At 50.9% G+C, this 23,083-nt stretch overlaps 1 protein-coding gene across 3 annotated transcripts in view; it reads right to left on the reverse strand.

The window, feature by feature from the left end:
- CDK5RAP2 (CDK5 regulatory subunit associated protein 2) overlaps positions 1-23,083 on the reverse strand; it is a 165,893-nt gene that overhangs the window by 10,457 nt on the left and 132,353 nt on the right. For all 3 annotated transcript variants that reach the window (XM_037059158.1, XM_037059157.1, XM_037059156.1), the window contains 9 exons: positions 21,491-21,663; positions 16,245-16,364; positions 12,217-12,333; positions 10,079-10,268; positions 8,947-9,068; positions 7,640-7,885; positions 4,985-5,062; positions 3,772-4,031; positions 500-643 (listed from right to left, as the gene is read on the reverse strand). In XM_037059158.1, coding sequence (XP_036915053.1) covers positions 500-643; positions 3,772-4,031; positions 4,985-5,062; positions 7,640-7,885; positions 8,947-9,068; positions 10,079-10,268; positions 12,217-12,333; positions 16,245-16,364; positions 21,491-21,663 — 1,450 coding nt within the window. The remainder of the gene's footprint in view (positions 1-499; positions 644-3,771; positions 4,032-4,984; positions 5,063-7,639; positions 7,886-8,946; positions 9,069-10,078; positions 10,269-12,216; positions 12,334-16,244; positions 16,365-21,490; positions 21,664-23,083) is intronic.

The raw sequence follows: 23,083 nt of genomic DNA on the forward strand, positions 1-23,083 counted from the left end.
GACTTGAGTGAGGCCCACCAAACATGATGCCGAAAGCTAACAAAAGGCATCAGATAGAGAAAAGCATGTGAACTGAGAGAGACTTTGAGTAGAAGGGAACGAGCTGGGCCCCAAAGCCCATAAAACCAGTTCATCCTCTAGATTCAGACACTTGTGCTTCCACACCAGCTCTGGAACCCCCAGCACAGCCCTCACCTCCCGACCTCAGCTGCCTCAGGTATGGAATACAAACAGGATCTCCCTCAACACTGATGTCCTGGGAGGGGGGCAGGGCAGGGTGAGGGGGAACACGCAGGGGCCAGCCAGCACAGTGCCTGGCACACCGCTCTTAACAAACACAGCGCCTTCCCTGTCCTCCTCCCCCCGCCACCCAACATAGTCCCCATATTAAGCACCCGCCCGACTGCCGTGAGCCAGGTCCTGGGCTGGATGCACACGAGACTGAGACACGAGCCCTAGTGGCATCCTTGAGCCTCTGAACCAATGTGGCACCACCCACCTGCTCACAGTGCAGTGTGCACTGGCCACTTGTGGGGAGTGAGACCCTCCAGAGAAGCGTCAGCAACCTCTCGGCCTCTTCCAGGACCAGCTTGGCTCTGCTCACTCCGGAGACAAACCTGCTCAGGGGCACCAGGTGCAGACCCTGCGTGGGGGGATAAGAAGGCTGTTACGTGGAGTCTTGAAAAAGACGGGGGACGAGCCAGCTGCAACAGGCAGCATAAATCTCCAGACTGCAGGGCTCCTGTTCCACATGCTGAGCAAGAGCCTGGGGCCAGATGACACCAATTTATTGTTCTTAAAGGCGGGTGAATTACAGATTATGAGAGAATTTCGGTGGTGATTTTAGCCCAGTCAATAACCATGATTAATAACCACCTGCATTAACTGTGTTTACTATGCCAAGAAGCAGCAACATGGTGGGACCACTCTCGCTGCCTCTAGGGGCAGTGAGCGACGCCAACAGCAAGGGAGGCAAGATGGACGCCTCTGTCTCCACCACCCCCTGGACAGCTCACTGCCTCGCACAGCGGGGCCTCGCAAGTCCCCCCCACCCTCTCTGCTGGCAGGAGCCAACTCACACTCGGATGCCAAGAGCATGAGAAAGCAAGGAACATGAACAGCGGGGGGAAACCCAAACTGTATTTTTTGGTAATTTTTTAAAAATATTTTTATTAATTATGCTATTACAGCTTTTCCAATTTTCTCTTTATCCCCCCTCCACCCTGTCCCCCCAGCCCTCCAACATTCCCCCCCTTAGCTCATGTCCACGGGTTGTACATATAAGTTCTCTGAGTCCCCTTTCCTGTTCCATTTTTATCTCTCCCTGTCTATTTTATGTCTATTAATTATGCTTCTTCTTCCCTGTACCTTTCCCCCATTTCTCCCTCCTCACTCCCCCTCCCCACTGATATCCCTCTGTGTGATGTCCATTTCTCATTCTACTCCTATTCTGATTGTTTGCTTAGTTTTTGTTTTCGTTGTTTCTTTTCTTTTAGGCTTATTTGTTGATAGTTGTGAGTTTGTTCTCATTTTACTGTTCATATTTTTATCTTCTTTTTCTTACATAAGTCCCTTTAACATTTCATGCAATAAGGGCTTGGTGATGATGAACTCCTTTAACTTGACCTTATCTGGGAAGCATTTTATCTGCCCTTCCATTCTAATGATAGCTTTGCTGGATAGAGCAATCTTGGATGTAGGTCTTGGATTTCATGACTTGGAATGCTTCTTTCCAGCCCCTTCTTGCCTGTAAGGTCTCTTTTGAGAAATCAGCTGACAGTCTGATGGGAACTCCTTTGTAGGTGACTGTCCCCTTCTCTCTTGCTGCTTCTAGGATTCTCTCCTTCATTTTAGTCTTGTCTAATGTAATTATGACCAACACACTAAAATACATTTTTAAAAGACAAAAGAGCATTGTCTTCAAAATGAAGTAAATAAAAATAAAACAAGACACCCCTTTCAGCTATCAAACTGGCAACAAAGCCACTTACAGATAACACTGCGCAGTGAAGACAAAGGTGCAGCCACATAACAATGGAAGGGGGCGGGGCCAGGTCTGCCACAGGGGCCCTGGAGAGTTCACAACCTTGGAGCGTCCAACTCCACGTTTGGGAACTCATCCGTAATGGCTACTCAAAGCTAGGACCAGTGATGCATTTGTAAGGACCATCACAGCTGAAATATCCAACAGCCAGGTGAAACAGTACATAAATCCACATTAGCTTATTTCCAGCCATAAAAATCAGTTCTAGAGTGAGACAGGAAAAATGTTAACATACTGTGAACTGAGAGTCAAAATATAAAATTCATATATGTTGGAATCATAATTAAGCTTTATGAATGAGCTAACAGTGTATTATCAACATTTTAAGTGTTGAGCACTATGTGGCATTTCGACATTTTGTTTTTATGATTCTCTAGTTTCTAACTTTTGCACAATAAAGATTATAATCACAAAAGAACAATAATCTTATTAATACTTATTGATTCACTCAACAAATATCTACCACACATCTATTCCAAGCCAGGCCCTGAGCTAGGCAGTGGACATACAATTTTGAGCAAGACACTACCCCGTTCTCCTGGAGCTTATTGTCTAGTCAAATATAAAATGCAAAATTGACCTCTACAATGTAACAGTAAAACAAAAAGGCAAAATAGGTACCAGGGAGCAGGGGGCTCAAGTAGCCTCAGACAGAACCCAAGAAGAGGGACCAGTAGAATCTGGGTCCAGTCTGGGAGAAACAAGGAATCTGATGACAAGCACCTGGCACACGAGTGCTCAGAGAAAGGTAACTTTGAGAGATTTCAGCAAGATGAGGCAGGAAGAAGGCAGAGCTGAAAGGCACTGAGGGGTCTCCCAGCCCAGAGGGCATCAGGGGCCGGACTGGAAGCCAGCTGTGGCCGGCAAGCAGGACACAGCAGGCAGCCCAGGCTGACACGGGGGCAGGGCACCCTGGGGGACCTGGGGACGGTGGCAGGAGGGAGGCAGCAGGCCTGTGAATGAGAGACCCCTGGCGCCCAAACTGCTCCCGGGGCACGTGGAGTCTCTGCCCAGGGGAGTGAGGGGATGAACAGCAATCTTCAGGAAGCTGAGTTGAGATGGAGAGAGGGCCTTGGAGGGCAGAGAACTGAACTCCAATCTCAACAGCTCCAAGGCACTGCAGCCCAGCAGTGAGCAGCAGGAATGACGTCACCTGCTCCCAGGGCTGTTCTGGGACGGGAGGAAACACCACCTGAAAAGCTGCCCTTCAAGGAGAGATGGCAGCGCCAGCAGCCTTGAGGGGCTGTGGGTCATCTCACACCGGCGGGCTCAGCAGAGCTGCTGAGAAGCTCCATGTGGCTGCCACCTGCTGCGTGAAGCATGGGACTGTCGCTATCTCACTCACAGCAGCTTGAGCCCACGCAGAGGCCTGGGCGGCTGATAGCCAGGTGACTGGGCAGGGGACCGATGGACTCACTGAAGGACCAAAGGGCAGAAGGATGGATGGAAGACTGGACAGAAAGAGGCAGGCGTAGGGCAGATCCCCGGGAAGTGACAGTAGTGCCACAGGGTATCAGCCTTGACAAGGGTCCCTCCCACAGGAAAGAGCATCAGTCCCCCAGACTGGACCCAACATCTCAGCTTTCGCGGGCTACATTTCCAGGGCCCCCATTTCAAGGCCCAACTGAGGACACTCACACCCCTTGCCTCCGAGCACCCTCAGCCCACAGGTCCACACCTGCCCCCAGTGAGCATCTGCCTCCCTCCAGCTCTGCGGGTCAGGTTACCTTTGTTCCCAGCTCTTGACTTGAGGGGCTGGGAGCCTCTTGGATCTGAACGTCCATCTCGGCAAGGAGCTTCTGGCCCTGGCCAATGTGCTTACAGAGGGCGTCATAGTCCTCAATCAGGCCCAGGACGTGGCAGCCACTCTTGCTGGCCCACGGGTGGTGGCCAGGGACCAGGCGAGACATGCACGGGGCAGTGGTGGCAGAGCTGCCACTGTCACAGGAGAGGGAGTCCACGTCATTTCTAGAGAGTGGAGGAGTCTCTGAAGCCACAGAATGAGAGGGAAGATGTCAGATCCACTGGGGGCAGCACTCTGTTCCATGAGCTGCGTTCAACCACACTGAAGCCAGGCAGGAGGGCTAAGAGCGGCCCTCGGCCTGTGTATTACCCCACGCCGGGCTTCTGTATCATGTGGGAGACGCTCAGTTCAATTCAAACAACACTTATCAGGCCAGGCACCCACTCTGCAGAAGACCCCGGTCTGCACAGATGAATCAAGTCAGTGCCTGCACTCCAGGAGCCCGAGGTCTGCTCAGAACACAGGCACCATGTGGGAGGTGTAACAGCACAATGATGAAGGGCTGGGGCTCAGAGTTAAAACCACATCAATTCTCTGTACAGGAAGGGAGGTCAGGGAAGGCTTGCTAGACAAAGCAACAGTTGAGTTGAAAAGGTGCAAAAATTTATGCTAAACAGAGGTAAAAGCCTGTTGCTTTTCTCTTTGGACCCACATATGTCTGGACAAATAATTCTGACTGGGGACACCAGTGAAGTCTTCACTCACGGTGAGCGTGGAGGAAGCAGCAGGATTTTCACTGGCAGAGAGGGGGCAAGGGCCGCCTGGCAAGGAGGGAGGGAGGGAAGAGGGACCATGTTTGCAGGGTGGTGACCCATCTGGATGAGATCTCGAGGGCAGAGGGACAAGGCCAGACAGGCCACACCAAGGCTGGCTGCTGGGGGTCCTTGAAAGCCACTCGAAGGTGTCACACTTTAATCAACAGAGACCCAATAATGTCACTGAGGTTGGTAATAGCCAGAAACAAACTAGCTGGCTTGGAGAAGGGGATCGCCAGCTGGAGATGCTGAGAACATGAAATCCCAAACCCTGCCAAACACCCTGCCAAGCTGAAACCAGGGACCTCCTTCTCTTCCACCCAAAACACCCCACAGGTGAGCCCAAGCCTGCTGTGGTCAGCCCAGACTCTCCCTCTATACCTGATCTCGGAGCCACCGCCTGGGTGGGGTCAAACAGATCACATGAATTGCCAGTGGCCACAGAACGTCTGTCACCATCTACAAAATGCAAAACAAGGGAAGGAAAACGAACTGTTAAAGTTTTAGTTTCACAGACAGAACTGAAGAGTAAAGTGCCTGGCACACAAGCGTCCGTCCACACCCTCGCTGGCACCTCTCCTGCCGGGCTGGTGCAGACACGGGGTAATAGTGAGGCAGCCCAGTCCCTCCTAGGGAGGACCCTCCTGTCCAAACAGGTAAACAGGCAGTTTTCCTCTGGGGCGGTCAGGGCTAAGCGAGGGAGGCCGGAGGCTGCGGGAGCTCAGGGGAAGGGTGCTAACCCAGGAGGAGGGTGAAATGCAAGCAGAGGAAGGAGCAAATACAAAGGCACTGAGCAGTGAGCTGTCACGACACCCCCAGCGGTCATGAAGCTGGTCAACAGCTGAGCCCAGGGAGCCACTGTGAGGTCTGTGGGGACCCACTCAGGGTGGATGGGGCAGGGCAGTGTCCAGCTGAGATCTGCGCTCTGGACTGCAGGAGTGAGTCTACAGGCTGCTGCAGGAACCCAAGCAAGGCGGAAGAGCGACCCGAAGTAGGATTTGGGAGGCAATGCATTTGAAACAATGTAAGGAGGAATCAGTGAGATGCTGTACAAGATGACCCGTGACTCCTGATTCAGAAACCACTTCCACTCAGGAATGTAGTAAGAAGCTCGGTGAGCAGATTGGCAGTGTAATGCAGATTTCCTGGAAGACGAGACCAAGGCAGAGAGACGGAGAGGTGACCTGTCTGGCACAGCCCAGAGCGTGCTGGCAGAGCGAGAACCGTCCAGGCCTTCGGATGCCCCACCCAGCTCCTCCTGCTCAGGCACCTCCGGAAGGTGTGCTGTGACTCCTAAAAGGTATCTCTTTCTGCCCAAAACAGCAGTCTTCCCAGCAGAACTTTCCAATCGGGGGCATGTAAATCCAGTTCTGAAAAGTCTTCTGCAAAGGGAGAGAGGCTGCTGCCTAGATACAGCTCGAACCTTCACTCCTGGAAAGTGTTTCACTGGGGCAGTCATGTGATTTCTGACACACTCTCGGGGTGCCCCCTGTGCGGCCCACGCAGGGCCGACCCCAGACCACGCTCAGCAGCAGGCACAGGCTGTTCGGGGGCCCCCTTGCTCCAGCTGCCCGACTCCCCTTCCTGGACACCCCAAGCACAGGACTGTTTCCTGCTTCAGTCTCCCCTCGCCCACCCCCCAGTCTCCTGGGCCCCCTCTCAACGCTCTCAGTAGGGAAGCACCCGCATTCGAAACAGTAATGCCCACTGCTGATGTATGCCTCACACAGGAGGTGGCAATATGGCACCTTCAGGCCCTTTGAGATTCTCCCAGTAGAATTTTATCCTAAGAATTCAGTTTACCAGCGAAAAGCATATTTACACTGATGTCTAATAAAGCCCCAAATCAGAGACCACTCTAATAATCACCAGGGTCATGGTCTGGTGACCAACAATAACCTGCTAACAATAATCAGAAAGCCCATGGGAAGAGAGGGGAAACATTTATGATATGAGATTGGGCAAAAACAAAGAAAGGACACAGAACGGCACAAAAACCACTCTAAACAACATAAATTCATGCCTACACCTGGGAAATGTAGACTAGAATGGAGAAAAGTATGCCAAGTAAGAAACTGTCTTTTTGTAGATCGTGAAGGATTTTTTTCCACTTTCTGTTTCATATTGTCACATCACCTTTTTAGTTAAAAACTTAAAATCCTTATAAGGAGAAACCAATGAGCCAATCACAAGTTCTAAAGCAGGTTGACTGGGTATCTTTAAGAGATGTTAATTTTTTAAATTAAAGGCAACAGACATAATTTCCAATTCAACTAAAGACAGTCCAAACCCTCACAACACGTGTTTATGAAACGCGTGGGCATTGTTCGTCCCACTGGACGGGCAGGGGAACCCCGGCACCTGAGGCTCCGGAACGGCAGGTGGTGCTTCGGGGACAGTTCTGGACTCAGAGCTGAAAAACGGTTTCTCAAGCTCCATCACCGACTCCTTGTGTCATTCTGAGCAACTCGCTGGGTCTTAGTTCCTCCATCGGGAGCAAAGAGGACGGCCTGCCCGACTGCTGTGAGCCTGGCCCTCTGGCTGGGCAGGTGGCAGAGGACTGAGCCCAGTCTCGCCCCCTTCGCCACCCTACACAGCCTCTGCTGGGCTAGACGATAAACCCACAAACACGTGCAAAAAAGAACCAGTTTTCAAACTACCAGGATGCTTTTTCAGATTCAGAAAAACACGGACAGCCAGGACAAAAGGTTTAAGTTCCCTTTCAAAGGCAGGAAGAAAGACTGGATTTTCAGCAGGGGAGGGATGTGAGTAGGACTGAATGGATGGGAGGGGGCGAGACCAGAGGCCATGAGGGTGGCCGGAAGCCAAACTCCCCTTCCCTGAGAACCAGGGGGCCCCAGACAGAGATTACACCATTTTGTCAAAGGTGACAGGTAATCAGTGGTCAGGGTACAGTATGTCTGCTGTCAAGGGAAGGACACCTCTGTGAGCAAGGGCCACATGCAAGAGCTCGAGGGTCCCGCACAGACACACAGGGCCCCGTCCTGCGACAGCGAGGAGAGCCGGGAGCAGTACCGTGCTGGTCTGGCTGAGGGGGCTCGGGCGCCGGCAGGGTCTGGAGCGCCAAAGCGAGAGCTGCATCTGGGGCCTTGCGGCCGCCCTGAGCCAGCTGCTCCTGCAGCCTGCCCTGCAGCGTGCTGTTGGTTTCGATGCTCCTCTCCAGCTGTGTCCGCAGAGCCTGGATCTCCGCCAGCAGGTCACGCAGGTCACCGAGAGGGGCCTGCCCCTTCCAGGCTTCTCCCAACGCCTCTGCTCGGGACTCTGCAAACACGTGCAAGGGGAAGCCTTGTCACCTTCTTCCGCCACAGGATCAGCCACTGAAGGAGCCTGACAGAGTTCTCCACCCGCCACCACCAGCACCCACCCTTCCCTTCCTAAAAACTAGGTACAATTTAAAATAACAACTTGACTTTGAAAACAAAAATATTGGCAGGCTTAATTGCTGCTATTCCACAGGCTAAATAAAAGCTGGAAATTAATTTTCACTTCTGGCCATAAAAGCCCAGCAAATTGCACACCAAAACCCTGAAATTATGTCTGGTAGTAATAAAATCTATTTGGGTGGAATTATAGAATGAAAGGGGCTGATTTTAAGAGCCAGAGTATATTAAAAAGGCACAACAAGAATAAGAAAAGCAACTTGAAGAGAAAATAAAAGCTGGGAGGTGACCTTTTTCTAGATAAACGTTCAATAGGGAGAAACCATGTGGAAAATTAGCTTAAAAAAAACCCCACCACACCTCAAAATTGATTCTAAAACACCTGAGTTTACAGCCGCGTCTCTCTTGGGGCACAGGGAGGACTGGGGCCGACACCCACCTCCAGGGCAGTGCCCAGTGTGGAGTGGGGAGAGCTCTGTAAACGTGTGCTGACTGGATGGGCAAAAGGAAACACGCTGACAAGAAAACCCTACCACGAGTCCTACCCTGCGTGCCTGCGACGTGCTCGGTGCTGTGCGAGGATGCGTTTAGTGCATTACCTCACTGAATTTTCATGACAACCTACAGGACAGGTATCAGTAGGTATGTTTTCGAGAGGAAGAAGCAGGCCCAGAGGGATGAGACCCCCTGCCGAAAGCCACAGAGCCGGGCACCAGGCCAGTGGAAACCCAGAGCCCAGCTGGCCTGACTCCCGAGCCTTCCTTGTTTCCTGGGCCTCCTTCAGAAAAAGCTTGCTGCAAAATATACCTAATGCGCCCAGGAGGTGAGCGTGGGGTCTGATGACAGCATTTCAGGAAGGAGCGCTGGACCCTGTTTGGGTGAGTGGACAGCCCAAGACGCACAGCCCAGGCCAGGAGAGGCCTCGGCCCAGAGTGCCCGCACCTCTGGGGATCCTGTGCTCCTCGTCCAGCTTCTTGTACACCTTCAGCTCCACTCGCAAGGACTGGAGCACCGTGTCATTCTGTGAGAGCAGCTGCTGCCTCCACTTCACCTCCTCCTGCACCCTGCAGAGGCCGGGGCACCACGGGGAGGAGAGGTCAATTCCAACTTGGAGGGACTCCGAATCACCCCACGGTGAGCCAATCCACCCTCCAGCTAGAAGAGTGTGGACTTGGTGACAAGCGTGGTTAAGAATTCCAGTCACAGCTACCACTTCCAGAGCACCCCTCCAGGCCCAGCCCTTTACACACGTCATCTCCTGAAATCTTCAGAGGCACCCGATAAGGGGCGTGCTAACCCGCAACTCAGAGAAGAGGCGGTGAGCAGCTCCACGGCTCTGTCTTCTCCAGGGTGCACCACCCCACGGAGGAGCCAGGACTGTGTGACGGCCAAGTCACTGATCTCGCTGAATCACAGCACCACCTCGGGTAACTGAGGTTGATGTCGGTCACTCTAAAAGAGCCGGACACTCAAGAGTGCTGACAGGAAGACGGAAGACATGGGGGACAAGACAGGGTCTAAGGGGAAACTGCAAAGAGCAGTTGGTACAGCCCCTTTAAAACCGAAGTCCGATTCATGCCCTCCTCGACTCAGAATCTTCCCCAACCTCGCTGTGTCACTCAGAGCAAAAACCAAAGTCTTTATTGTGTGTGACAAGGTCCTGCATGATCCGGCGCTCGGCCACATCTCTGCCCTCACCCCCACCTCGGCCTCCCTGCTCTGCCCTGCAGAAGCCAAGGACACGTGCCTCCGGGCCTGTACCCTTTCCTCTAACCATGACCTTCTGCCAGATACTGCAGAGCTCACGCCCTCACTTCCTGAAGGGCATCTCTGCAGAGGCCTCCCCGACCTGCCCTGGAAAAACCACCACAGCCTGCCCCCAGGCCCTATCCTCCTTCCTCCAATGACCTCTCTCCATAAGTTTGACCCCCGCCTGATACACTCTGTGTTGGGTGCTCACTGTCTCACTGCTGGCCCCATGCGCTAGGCGGGTGGATGTGCCCTGTGCCAAGACTGCAGCCCAGAGCAGGGTCGCCCGCATATGCCCCAGGACACAGGTGCACCAGGCCGCTACCTGCTCAGCTCGCTGCGGCTGTCACAGAGCTCCTGCAGCAGCTGCTGGCTGCGCCTCTGCCACTGGCCCGCCTCCTGCTGCAGCCTTCCGTTCTTCGCCTTCATGCCGGCGACCTCGCGCTGGAGGTGCTCGAGGTTCGCAGCCTTCCTGGAGAGGGACTCTCGTAATCTTTCATTCTCCTTCTGTTTATCTACAAACACAGAACACGCCACTGAGAAGAGACCATTTGTTTTTTCCAACCTTATTACGCAAATGCAACACTTCAGCTCCAGCACTCCGGGAGTACAAAGAGAATGAGATGTAATCTGGCGTTTATGATTCCGGCATTCCAATGATCTTAACGCATTTTGGGCAGATAAATCCGTCAATATCAAGGCTGCAGATTAAACGTCACTGGGATGAAATGGCCCTGTTTAATTTTCTATTAAATAATGGGCTGTGCAAACCGAGTTACTTTGCCTTCACAGAGCAGACAGTGGGGAGAAATTACAGGCAGAGGCAAGAAACAGGCCCCAGATCCTGGCAATGGGTGCTGGCGAAGTCCACAAGCCTCCCTGCTGGTCTGGCTGAGGGGGCTCAGCGGGCTGGGCCAGCGGGCTGGGCAGCAGGCTGGGCAGAGGGCAGCCCGGGGCCCATCCACCGCCAGGCCCCAAGGGCAGCACCTCCCCTGAGGAATGAACGAGGTTCACCCAGCACCCCGAGGCAGAGGGCCGTGTTCAAGTTTGAGTGTTCTCCTGCTTACTGACTCCACAACCTTGAGTGTGTTTCTTCAGTTCTCCGTGCCTCAGTTTCCTCATCTGTGCCAGTATGAGGATTAGCCCGGCAACTATTTGCACGGGGCTTCACAAGCACCCTGAAGGCTGTAAGCACCCCACCGTGCGGGCTGCTGGAAGAGCTGGTGACAGCTAACTGCACCCATCGCATTAAGATCTTTACACGTGTCATCTTATTTATTCTTCCTTGCAAACCTCCAAGGTAGGTACTAGTCTTTTCCCCATTTTCCAGACAGGAAAATAAGGACCGAAGAGGCTAAGACTTTCCCCCAGGTCCCACAGCCAACAAGTGTCAGGGCCAGGACTCAGACCCAGGTTTCCTGATTCCACTCTTAACCTCAACACATTGACTTCCGGGCCAGTTTTCTCCGCCCCCCCCCGCCCCCCCCCAGACTCCAGCCCACTCAGCGTCATGCAACTCCTGACCGGTCCACCCTGGCCCGCCTCAAACTCCGAGGCCCTGTCTGCTCTCTTCTACTGAAAAGGTCCTGGCTCTTCTAAACCTTAGACACCTTGGTTAGTCTGTACTTATCCTTCCAGACCCCACTTTTGAAGACCAGCCTTCCCTGGGTCAGATGTCACCCCCAGGGTCCTGCAGCTCCCTGAGCTGGCCTCTACCGTGGAGGCTAGTCCTCAGCCTGGCCTGCCGTGGGCAGCGCAGCTGGGTCTCCCATCAGACCAGCTCTCGTTCATTTCTGTTCGGAATCCACCCAGGCCCTGATACAGAACCGGAGCCAGGGGTGTTTGCTGGATGAATGAGTGACCTGCAGAAGCCCAAATTTCATCTCTCAAACCAAAACCTCTAGGGAAGTTGCCCAAGTTCCAGCTGCACCACCTTCTAGCCCCGTGCCCACTGTGCAGTCAATGCCTTCAGCCTCAGTTTCTCACCCGTGAAGCAGGACTAACAACGGTCAGTCTGGGAAAGTACTGAGAGGTAAAGTAAGTGGAAGCTCTTGGGGGGCTGAGCTCCAAACAGAAGCAATTAAGAAAAGGAACCTTTATGAGAAATACTGGAAAAACGTTCCTGACGGTAGGAAATCTCTGGCGGAAATGTGGCCGTAAACACTGCTGGGCCTCCTCTCCGCCAAAGACAAGAGAGGGGAGGTCGTATGGAGGGTGGGTGGCGGGCAAAGAAAGTAACGTGCACTGTATGCAGGGCTTTACAGGGTCTGTCACAGCAGCCCAATGAGGTATGGCAGTCCTATTTGACAGCTAAGAATGCTGAGGTTCAGAGAGGTCACGTGACCTGCCCAAAGTCACAGGGCCAAGGGCGTGAACCAGGGTCAAACCGAATCCAGTGCCTGCCTCCTTTCCGGGGCCCCCTGAGGGCTGTAGGTGGCCACCTCTGGATCCTTCAGTGCTTACCTCTGGAGCCTTTGGCAAGCATTGCATTGAGGGCCTGGTTCTGCTTCCTCAGGAAACGAATTTCTGACATCAGAGAATTATGCAGCTCTGACCCACAAACAAAAGTGTTTGAAGAACCTATAAAAACACACACAGCGATCATGCAGAGTCTCTGGGTCAGTACAGAAGTTTCTAGAAAATAGCTTTACACAATGAGGAAACAGCATATACACTGAAAATCACTCCTGTGAACTACATGTGGTGTTACCAGAGTCTATAAGAATGAGGAAATAAGAGTGAGCTGGAAAGGAAAAGAAGACGGGGCTTCCCCACATCTTACCTGCCCTAAGGGTGGACAAAGGAGGAGACCAAGGCTGCGGTGGAGTTTGTGGGTGACAGTCTTCACCTCCACAGAACTCCCTCCAGAGGTCCAAACCCACATACCCTGCAGCCTGTGGGACTTCCTCCAGTCCACAGAGGTGGAGCGGAACTCCTCACCTTTCCTCCCTCATGCTTCCAAACCTGCCCTCTCTCCATCTCCTGTCCTGCTGCCTGCTGATGGCATCGCCACTCTCCCTGACCCCAGCCAGACACCTGGGAGCAACCCCGCTCCACTGCCCAGTCATGCAACCGCGCCTGCCGAGTCTTCCTCCAAATGCCTGGACGCTGGTCCCCTCTTTGCTGCCCCCATGGTTCCGGCCTTATCACCTTGCCTCCCGACCACTCTGCCAATGTGGTCATCATCCTAAACACCATCCGTTCACGTTATTCTCTGCTCAAAGACCTGCGATGGCCCAGAACGATGAAACGCAAACAAAACACCAAATGCCAGGGCAAACTTCAGAGGGCCATTATTCGGCTCCAATCTCCTGCTTCAAATGCCAGCAAACTGGGCCACTTCTGTGTCCCAAACGTACTGTGCGGTCACACATCTCCCTAACTTTGAGGAATGAGGTATTCCCTCTGCCTAGAAAGCATACCCCCTCTTCCCCTGTTAAAAATCACACCGTCTTTCAACTTTTAGCTTAAACTCGCTGCCTCTAAGTGTATGCTAACAAGATCAGGGCCTGAAGCTGGACAGACTGGGTCACTCACCGACCCCGATCAGTGTCCTCATCTGTAAACACCTCCCGGGGCTGTGGTCTGTCTCTGAAACCCAGTCCCTCCCTCTGGCCAGTCACCTCCTTTGACACTTCACTGTCCTCGGAGCCTTCTACATCTGCCCCGCATGTAAAGTTTCTGTCCGCAGCTGCCCTCTTCAGAGCGTGGCTGGCGTACAGGTGCCTCCCCCATGTAGGGGGCCCTGCTCCCCGCCGCCCCGGTCTCCCGTAGGGACTGAGTCTACTAGCCCACAGAGCCAAGTGCTGGCCACCTGCTCCCCAGCCTCTGGTGCAGCTAGACCAGGGCCACGTGCTGCTTCTCGGTGAGACTGGCTGGGAAGCCTGCTGAGGGTTTCTGGGAGGTTTCTCGCCCAGAGAAAAGAGAAGGACAGGGAGAAGCCACCATCTCTTCCCTCCCGTGTTCTGGACACTGTCCTAAGAGGCTGTGACACTTATAGCTGCTGCAGTCTTCACAGGCACGAACCCTGCCTTGGACCGCCTGCCTCTGGATTCGCTTTGCGAGAACACATACACCCCCACTGTTTACTCAGGTCAGTACTCACACTTTGTTACCTGCAGGAGAAGGCACCCCAGCGCCCCATGATTACCTGCAGCATTCCAACCCCCACAAGGAAGGTGTGGCATCCGTCTCCCAGAGCCAAAGCTCACACTTGCCACTCTGTAGCGCCCTTTTACTCACGCTCGTGATTCACTTGCCACAATGTCGTACAGATTTTACTCCACATACATCTCTCCTCACCACCTTCCTCTATTCTCCCTGTGAATTCTGGTGTCTTTTCAGAGACAGCTGGGTTTGAACCAGGGCTCTGGCTTCTTAATAGCTGCATGACCTAAGGCAAGTCACATAACTGCCCTAAGTCTCCATTAGCTCAAAAGAAACATGGAAGTTACTGTTCCTGCAATTACCGTTTATATTAATGTCATGACTGCTGATAGGCTGGAGCCAAATCAGAACCCAGGAACAATCTAGATGAACAAGAGAAACTCTAGAGAAGTTGTCTATGACCACAGCTAAGGTGGTCACTTTTCAAAGAAACGGTCAGGCCAAAGAGCAGCTTCTGACGAGGCCGGAGCCAGCGGGGCCACTTCTGAGAGGCCAGTCTTCCCCCGACTATAAGCCCGCGCACTGGTGACAGCTGGCAGACACATGTGAGATGACGGCTTTCAACAGCAGTCCGCCTCAGCATTACAAGGGGCCATGCCCTCCTCACACCCACTCCCAGGGGACCCCTCCACGGCAGGGGGGCGGGGGGGAGGGCGCAGCCACACCTATTTCTTTGTCTCTTCAGAAGCCGTGACAACACGGGGAGAAGAGCGTGTCTTCCCACCAGCGGGAGTCCGTTATGAATGCCTCTTTGTAAATCTTCCCGTCAGAGTGAATTACTCTCCAGAGCGAGTGCCTGCTCCATTATAGCTGGTGGCCATTTGAGCCCCCAAATAATTCTATAATTGAATTTGCCAGGGAAAATGTAAAACAGAATGAATCTAATTCAGGCATTACCAAGAATGAATGTGAAGGGCCCAGGCGTGTATTTCTTTCCTGCGTTTGATATGACTAATAACTCAGATTAATAAATTTCCCTGGGGGTGAGTGCGAAGGATGCAGGGTAGGGGGAGTGGAGGCAGAGAGAGAAATGGAACCCTCCTGAGCCAAAAGGCCACACGCACAGCACTCTGGGAAGGCGTCCTCCTGGGCTGATGGCTACGATGGGCTGGAAAGGGAACTAGACCAGGGGTCCGAAGATTCAAGCGCTGCCACTGAGCACATCTTTCCAGCACTCAGTATCTTTGCAGAGCTTTGCAATGTTAAACTAGTAATGTCATACAAGATACAACAGAAAGATAAAAGTGACAGTGGTAAGAAACCACCACTTACTGAGGGGAGCACTGAGTAAGGCCTCACGCATGCTGCCTCGTTTAATCTCGGCGACTCTCAGAAGCTAATTAAGACTGGGACGGGTAGGGGACCCACCCAGAGTCATAAGCTAATAAACAGGAGAGCTGGGATCCGCACTCAGGTAGTCCAGCCCCCAACAATCTCAGGCTTCTCCTCTTGCACAAAGCTGCTCTCAAAACACATTCTGCATGGAATTAGGACACTCTCTTTGGAGCAACAAGAAAAGATGTTCAAAATGTATTGTTCGAAGAGAAAAGGGGGACAGAATGGTGTTGTAAGGTATCCTATACCCTTGGGAAAAGTGAGGAAGGGAAAAGAATATATATGTGTTTTTACATTTAAAAAACACCACTTAAGGATACTAGCAAACGTGGGAAGAGAAGTAATAGCATGGATGGGTGCAGAATGGAGGTATTAATTTTTGAATCATATGATGTCTTACCTACAGGAAAAAGTTTAAAATTCCTCCTGGAAGAATATTCCATTCAGCATTAACTGTGACTCCCTACTCGACATCATTGATGACCTTCTGATTGGCATGTGAGATTTGCCACACTGCTAAAATGCTAATATTTTTATAATCCATTATTAACAAAAAGATAAAATACTGCTTCGTTTTGTTTTAAAATACATATCTATTTCTCTACAGCTGCCAAAGGCAAATAAGGAGCCGACCACAGCTCAGGATGGCGGAGGCTGGCAGGCATCTCCAATGACTGGGAATCAGCACTGACCACACAGCTGTGCCGTCAGGGACTGTGGGCGCTCAAGCGAAGTCAGCTCACGTAATTCTCATCACGACAGGATGGAATGGAAATTATTATTCCTATTTTGAAGATGAGTCACTACAATAAGAGTCAGCCAGGTTACGTGAGGACACCCTGGAGGTAAGTGGCAAAGTCGGGACTGGAACTGAAACCTCTCTGGCCGCAAGTCCGATGCTCTTCCCAACACGCGGAATGCCTCCCCGCCAACGCGCCAAGAACGAAGCACTCACCCGCTGGCTCTGACTCTGGGGAGGTCCTTCTTACCTTGATCCAGTTCAGACCCTTGCTGTTCTAGCTGTCTCCGTAGCTTCTCATTTGTCTTAATAGATTCTTCTAAACGTTTTCTCAAACTTCGAATTTCTTGTATATGCTCCATTAGTAGGTCTACAGGAAGAACATTTTTAATTTAAAGTCTGAAGCCCCTAACAAAGTTAGTAATTTCTAGACTATGGGGCGATCTTGAGATCCCAACAGTCCTGGGTGGATTAAGATAGTCAGTGATGGCAATTCTCCCCCAGGCCCACGTGGGGAGGCCGAGCTGCTGCCCACAGGCACGGCTCTGACAGGACTCTCCACAGCCTCCACGAGGGAAGGTATTTACGTCATGGAGAAAGATTACACTCCATAGAACTTTAATGCTAACTCTAATGCAGCCTTTTACTCTTGTAAATATCAAATATTAATTTAAAATCTTCCTTATGGTGAAACTAACTTCATTTTCAAGTCTGTGTGAATTGCCCGAGAGTTGATTAAACTCCCTTCATCATGACTCTAGATATTTTCAGGACTAAGTCTTTGAAAGGAATGCTATCCATGTATCACTTAACTAATTTCAGACTCAAAAACAAAACAAAATATTCATCTCAACATTAATGAGAATGGTGAGAAGGGCACTCTCAAGAATACACCCTGTTAGCATAAGTATAAATATACACACACACATATATATGAAGATTATCATTAGTCTGAGAAAGAAAGCTTCTTCCCAATGTCATTTACAACAAAAAACAAAAAAACTGCTTCTAGTTCATTTAAAGAGATCACTGGAGATGCTGACAACCATTTGCTAGAATGCATGAAAATATTCTTTCTGGCACTGTATATAATAGTAAGAACTACAAATAACTCAAATTATTAAATAAATTGTATTACATCCATTATGATGTAGTATCACATAACTATTAAAATTATATTATGAAGACCCTCAAAAAGCTTTCCATGCTCATAATTCTGTCTCTGTTGTTCTTTTTTGCTTAATTTTTTTTCATTTTTTAATTGTTGTTCAAGTACAGTTGTCTCCACTCTCCTGCCACCACTCCCCCCCAACCTGCCCCACACCTCCCCCCTCAACCCTACCCCCTTTGGCTTTGTCCATGAGTATTTTATACATGTTCCTTGACAACCCTTCCTCTTCTTTCCCCTGAGGAGGGTGCAGGAGAATAGGTGAAGAGGTGAGGGGATTAAGAAGTACAAACAGCCCTGGCTGGTGTAGCTCAGTGGATTGAGTGGGGGCCTGCGAACCACACAATCGCAGTTCGATTCCCAGTCAGGGCACATGCCTGGGTTGCAGGCCAGTTCCCAGCAGGGGACTCATGAGAGGCAACCATACATTGACATTTCTCTCTCCCTCTCTCCTTCCCTTCCCTTCTAAAAATAAATAAATAAACTCTTAAAAAAAAAAGAAGAAGTACAAACAGGCAGTTGCAGAACAGCCGCAGGGATGTAAAGTACAGTATAGGAAATGGAGTAGCCAAAGAATTTATACACATTTATACGCATGACCCATGGACATGAACAATGGGGGGGGGACTGCCTGAGGGAGGAAGGGTGCTGGGCAGAGAGGGGCAAAGCGGGGAAAATTGGAACAACTGTAATAGCATAATCACTAAAACATAACTTAAAAATTACATTAAGAAGATCCTATAATATCATAGAAAAGTATACATACAAAGTGGGCAGTCAGCACAGTCATAGTTCTACTTAAACACCTGCAGACAGCAAAGACACGCGCACAAACAAAGAAAACGCACCTGAATACTCACAGAGGCTGCATTTGGGTAGTGGACATTAGGTCTCTCAAAACTTCTATATCTACCTTAATGTTATACTTAATAATACAGTACATGAAAATTTTAATTTCCCTTATTTCCCAAAATGAGCATATACACCATTTTTCAGCCTCAGCCAAACCTCACTCTAACAAAGAAAGAAACACAGTTCCCATCCAGAGGTAGGCTTCTAGAATCAGTGTTTAAAGCAGAATCAAATTAAGTATCCAAAGGCAAAAACTAATGTCTTTAATTCATCAATTAGGGTACACTCGGTATGTCTTAGTAATGTTTATTTTAAAACATTATACTAATGCTATGACCCAGTTTTAATTCCTCCAAAATGACTTTCATTTAAAAGTAGTACAATATTACAGATCTTTTCCTAATTAAATAGTAATTTCCCCATGAATCTAAATGTTTATGAGATGACTTAATTCCCAAACCTTCAGCTACCTCCTATTAATGCCTCAAGTGTGGCAAGTCATTTGCCGGAATGTATGACTGCGGCCCCGCTGCAGCCTGGCACTGAAGGACTGTCTGCCACGGACTCTGGGCACGTCGGGCACGTCACGTCTGTCACGTTCGTCACGTCCGCCACGTCCGCCACGTCCCCGCCCCACACCTGCCGCTCCTGCCTCTCTGCCCTGCACACCGGCCAGCAGCCAGCCAGGTCGGAGTGAACCAGGAACTCATCTGCTCTGCCTGCAGCCTTGCTTGCTGGTTTGTCCACACCACACACCGCTGGCTTCTCGGGGATAACACTCAGCAGCCATCAGAACAAGCCATCTTCCTTGGAGCCTGGCTGGGAGCTGGAATCACCGCTTGAGCTTAAGGAAACATTCCCAGTCGAACCGGACACCACGTATTAATTATGCAGCCCTCACCAAGGTGAAGGAAACACTACACTCATCTTTACAAAGTGGGAGAAAAATATCCGTCCCTCTCAGGATAAATACCCTTACAGTGCTAATTCTTTAAAACCATAAATCCTGTTAAGAAGCAACCACCAGAAACACTGTGTTCATCTTTTGCCTAGAAGTTCCAATTTAGAGAATCTAGGTTAAGAAAAAACCTCCCAAGTAAGGGGAAAGCTTCATGTTCAAGGATATTCCCTACAGTGCTATTCAGAACCATGAAGTTTTAGAAAGGACTTCAATGTTCAGCACCAGGGGAACACAACCAAAACTGCAGTTCAGATGCTCAACAAACTAATCTAAAACCACTAACAATGATTTATGTAATGACATGTCAGAAAGTTTGTGATACAATATTAAGTAGAAAAGGAAAAACACAAAATTCTCTCTCTGTTCAGAGTATAAATACAACAAAAGGGAAAAAGGATGCAAAGACGAAAAGCCTGAAGACACATAAACAGAGAAAGTGAACAGAGGGTTTTCGGGGGGCTCCAGCGAGCATTCTCCCCATGCTGGAAAAGGCCCAGTAACCCACCAGGAAGGCATGATGGCCCTGGGCCCTCAGAGGAATCAGAAATAAAAGATGCCCAAGTGGTTCTGCACGGAAAGTGAACAAAGGCTGGGGTGGTAGACAGGGTGGAGACTAGGAAAAAAGGGGGGCAGGCGAGAGGAGAAACCTGGACATGCCCTGCACCCCAGCAGGAGGTTCCAAAGAACAGGGATCTCCGAGGTCAGCGAGTGGCCCCGCTGCCCTGTGAACCCAGCCACTCCAGTTCCGCACACTTGGCCAAGCCTGCTCCTCCTGGCTGGGGGCGACTGGACAAAAGAAGATGAAGGAGTCAGCTAAAGAACACAGGTGCCTAGCCCATGGACACAGACAACAGTGTGGTGAAGGCCGGGGGGAGCAGAGGGGCTGGGTAGAGGTGGCAAAGGTTGGGGGGACGGATATCTGTAATAGAGTCAACAATAAAAAATTTCGAAAAATTCTGCACCGAAGCACTGGGGACGAAACAATTCATGGTCTGACCTAAATTAGAGAAGGCAGATCATACTTAGAAACCCACAGAAATCGCAGAGGGCACAGCCAGAACTCCAAAGAAAGCAAATGTAGACAACCGGCTACTGGACGACCCCAGCTGAGACCTGAGTTACATCCAATAGGTGCACATCTCACTCTAGGTATGTTTTCAAACTGTGCTCCTCAGGGCCCTCGGTGTCCCAGGGCAGCCTGAGAGGCCACATGGCGACAAAGCCTCCACTCATTTCCTTCACACACTGGAGCTACATGTAAAGGCTCGTCTGAAAAAAAAGGGAGGGGGTGTTGCTAAAAAAAGACTTAAAGTTTCTGAAAACCACTGTTCCATGTCATCAGGTGTCAACAAAGAACTTTAGCAAGGAGGTGCCAGTGCCTGACCTGTGCTCTGGGTCTACTCTGGACACCTCACAAAGAATCCACCAGGAGAGAGACCAGAAGATGTCAGCTGAGGTCCAGAGGCTATTCCAGGGCCAGAAAACCAGGGCCTCTGAGTCAAATACACCCACGACTGTTTTGGTCAAGAAAGTTGTACTAGACCCCAGCCACATCATCTGTTTACATACTATCAGTGGCTCCTTAGTGCTTCCGCGCCAGGATTTAGTACAAAAGACCAGAATACAGGGCCCAGCAGAAGTAACAGCATTAGTGGGGTTGGTAGGGTGTACGAATGTTCCGCACAAGATGGGCAATTTGAACATGTCACCTAAAATGTCACGTGGTGTGCTTGAGTGTGACATTGTTATGTTACAGAATCACATGCTTATGATTTTGTAATAAAAGATTTTTAGGTGATAAAAGGGGGTGTTATTTGTGCCAGATCCTGTATTTATTATCTGGCCTTTTCCAGGGAGTGCTGATCCCTGGTCTGTCTGTTCTGGTCTATACTATTCCTTGAACTTCTGCAATACCCTATCTAACACCCCAACGGGAGGTAATAAAGGCTGCCAAAGCAGAAGGGGTAAAGGGCAGCTTAGGGGCAGGTGGGGGCTTAGGAGGCTGGTCGGGCCAACCGGGCCCACAGCTCCACGCTCAGAGGCAGGACAAGGGGCTGACCCGGGGGGCAAGGGTTGCACGGAAGAGAAGCACAGCAGATTTCTAGAATTACAAAATGTCCAAACAGAGTTAGGGGACCTCTGGAGAGTCTTGGCAGTGCCCCTGCCTGAGGAAGGGTTTGGAAGAAACGAAAAACAATTAACGAGTCGGAACTGATATGTAACCTCAGCACTTTCCAGCCTGCCCCTGTCAGACTCGAGAGGGAATGCCAAGTCACACAAGTCACCACCTCAAAACTAAAGACGACTTTCTCTAACCAGCAACACTTTCAACCACCATAGCTCTCCCCAGTGACAAAGGCACTCTGAAGGACCCGCTGTGGCACTCGCAGGATCTCCTTTCATCAGAGAAATACTCAAACGTCACTGCACGCTGCTTACCAAGGCATGATGACAAATGGTTGTTCAAACCAGGAAACCTCGGCTATGCTGAAGTGCTTTGTAAAGCTTCGCTTACCTTGAGAAAAGTTGTTCACCGTGACTGAAGTCTTCTCGCTCTCGCTGTCTTGCTTCTGGTCTCGTGAGCAGGAGGACTTTTCAGACGTGTCACCATCAGACAAGGCGTGAGAGGCTGAAGGCTCAGGAGACTCGGGTAGGATATGCTGATCGGTTAAGCTGTCTTCCTCCACCCTTGACCATCAGGATTGGGAGAGAATCAAGATCCCATCAAGATCCCAGCCAGGACCTCGACCGAAGAACACTCCGGATTCCTGGGCCCTCTGTAACTCCCCCATATTTGCACTGCCGCTTGGGAGCCCCTTCATTTCCCTAGAGCTTTTCTCAGCGAGGACATTCTAAAACCGAAACAGGCTCAGTGGGCTTGAGTCTGGAGCCGAGGAAGAAGGGAAGCCACCCTCTGGCTTGCAGGGGAGAGACCGAGAGAGGGCATCATCAGCCACGGCAGCTGTTGACCAATGCCAGCGGCACGCCAGGCACTTTTGATACGCCACCTCATTTGGTCCTCGCAGAACCCCTTTGAAGTAGGGAGGATGACCCTCACTTAGAGTTGGGGAGACTGAGGCTCATCATAAACTTGCCCATTGTCTGACAGCTTCCAAGGGACAGAGCTCATATTTGAGCCGGGTCTGCCTGCCTTCAAGGCCCCAGGAGAGTGTGGGAGGCCAACCCAAACCCATGAAGTGGTCTTATAGGGCTTAAACACCTCAGGCCTCTGGTGGTCCCCCAACAGGCCCCAATATCACTGTCCTGGTAATCATCTGGTTATTAACCTGCATTTCCCAAGGGCAACCTAAGCCGTGAGGAAAAACATCCTGAACTCTGTGAAAAACCCATGTGAATCTCCATTATAGATAAGCTCCTTAATTTAAGCTCTTTTTTTCCCTCCCCCTTTTCCTATTACTTCTTGTCTCATTATTCATAAGCTCAGACAAGAGCAAAGGACTCCAAAGCTGCAACGCATTCTTTAATAGGTAAACACCAGATGCAACTTTGTTCAGACAGCATGATGGATGCATGGGCTTGCTGCTGCCTTGCAAAAGTGCCGAATGGGCCAAGGACACCCATTTAATTAGCTTAGGAGTGACCCATGTGAGTGCTAAACCTACAGCTGAAAAAGGTAGAGCAGAGGAAAGAAACAAACCTGTCAGAGACAGAAGGGGTGACACACGGCTGAGCAGGATGCTCCTTGCCTCCTTCCAAGCCATTCTCCAAGAACCACACCCCCTCTCAAGGCGGTATCTGATCACATCTTGTCCCAACTTCCCCTCTTTCAAAAACTCCCCTCTTTCTACAGAACAGAGTTCAGGCTCTGCCCGGCCCAGCCAGACCCTGCCTGCCTCTCTAGCCGTGACTCTCATGTTCAATGCACTAGCCACACTGCTCAGAGGGGCAATGTCTCTCCCACCTCAGGAGGGAAACGAGCCCAGACAGCCCCAGCCCCCACTCGCAGCCCTGAGATGCCAGCGAAGACTACGTCCAGCGTGGGAGGCCTTCCTTGCCCTCCCCACTCCCTGCCAATAGGACGTGACCTGTTATTCTAAGCACGGAAGTAGAGGGGTGAACTGGGAAGACTGCATCGGGAGAGGAGTGT

This window comes from Sturnira hondurensis, unplaced genomic scaffold, assembly GCF_014824575.4.
Source record: "Sturnira hondurensis isolate 20B ecotype Veracruz unplaced genomic scaffold, ASM1482457v3 Scaffold0010448, whole genome shotgun sequence".
Taxonomy (NCBI): Eukaryota; Metazoa; Chordata; class Mammalia; order Chiroptera; family Phyllostomidae; genus Sturnira; species Sturnira hondurensis.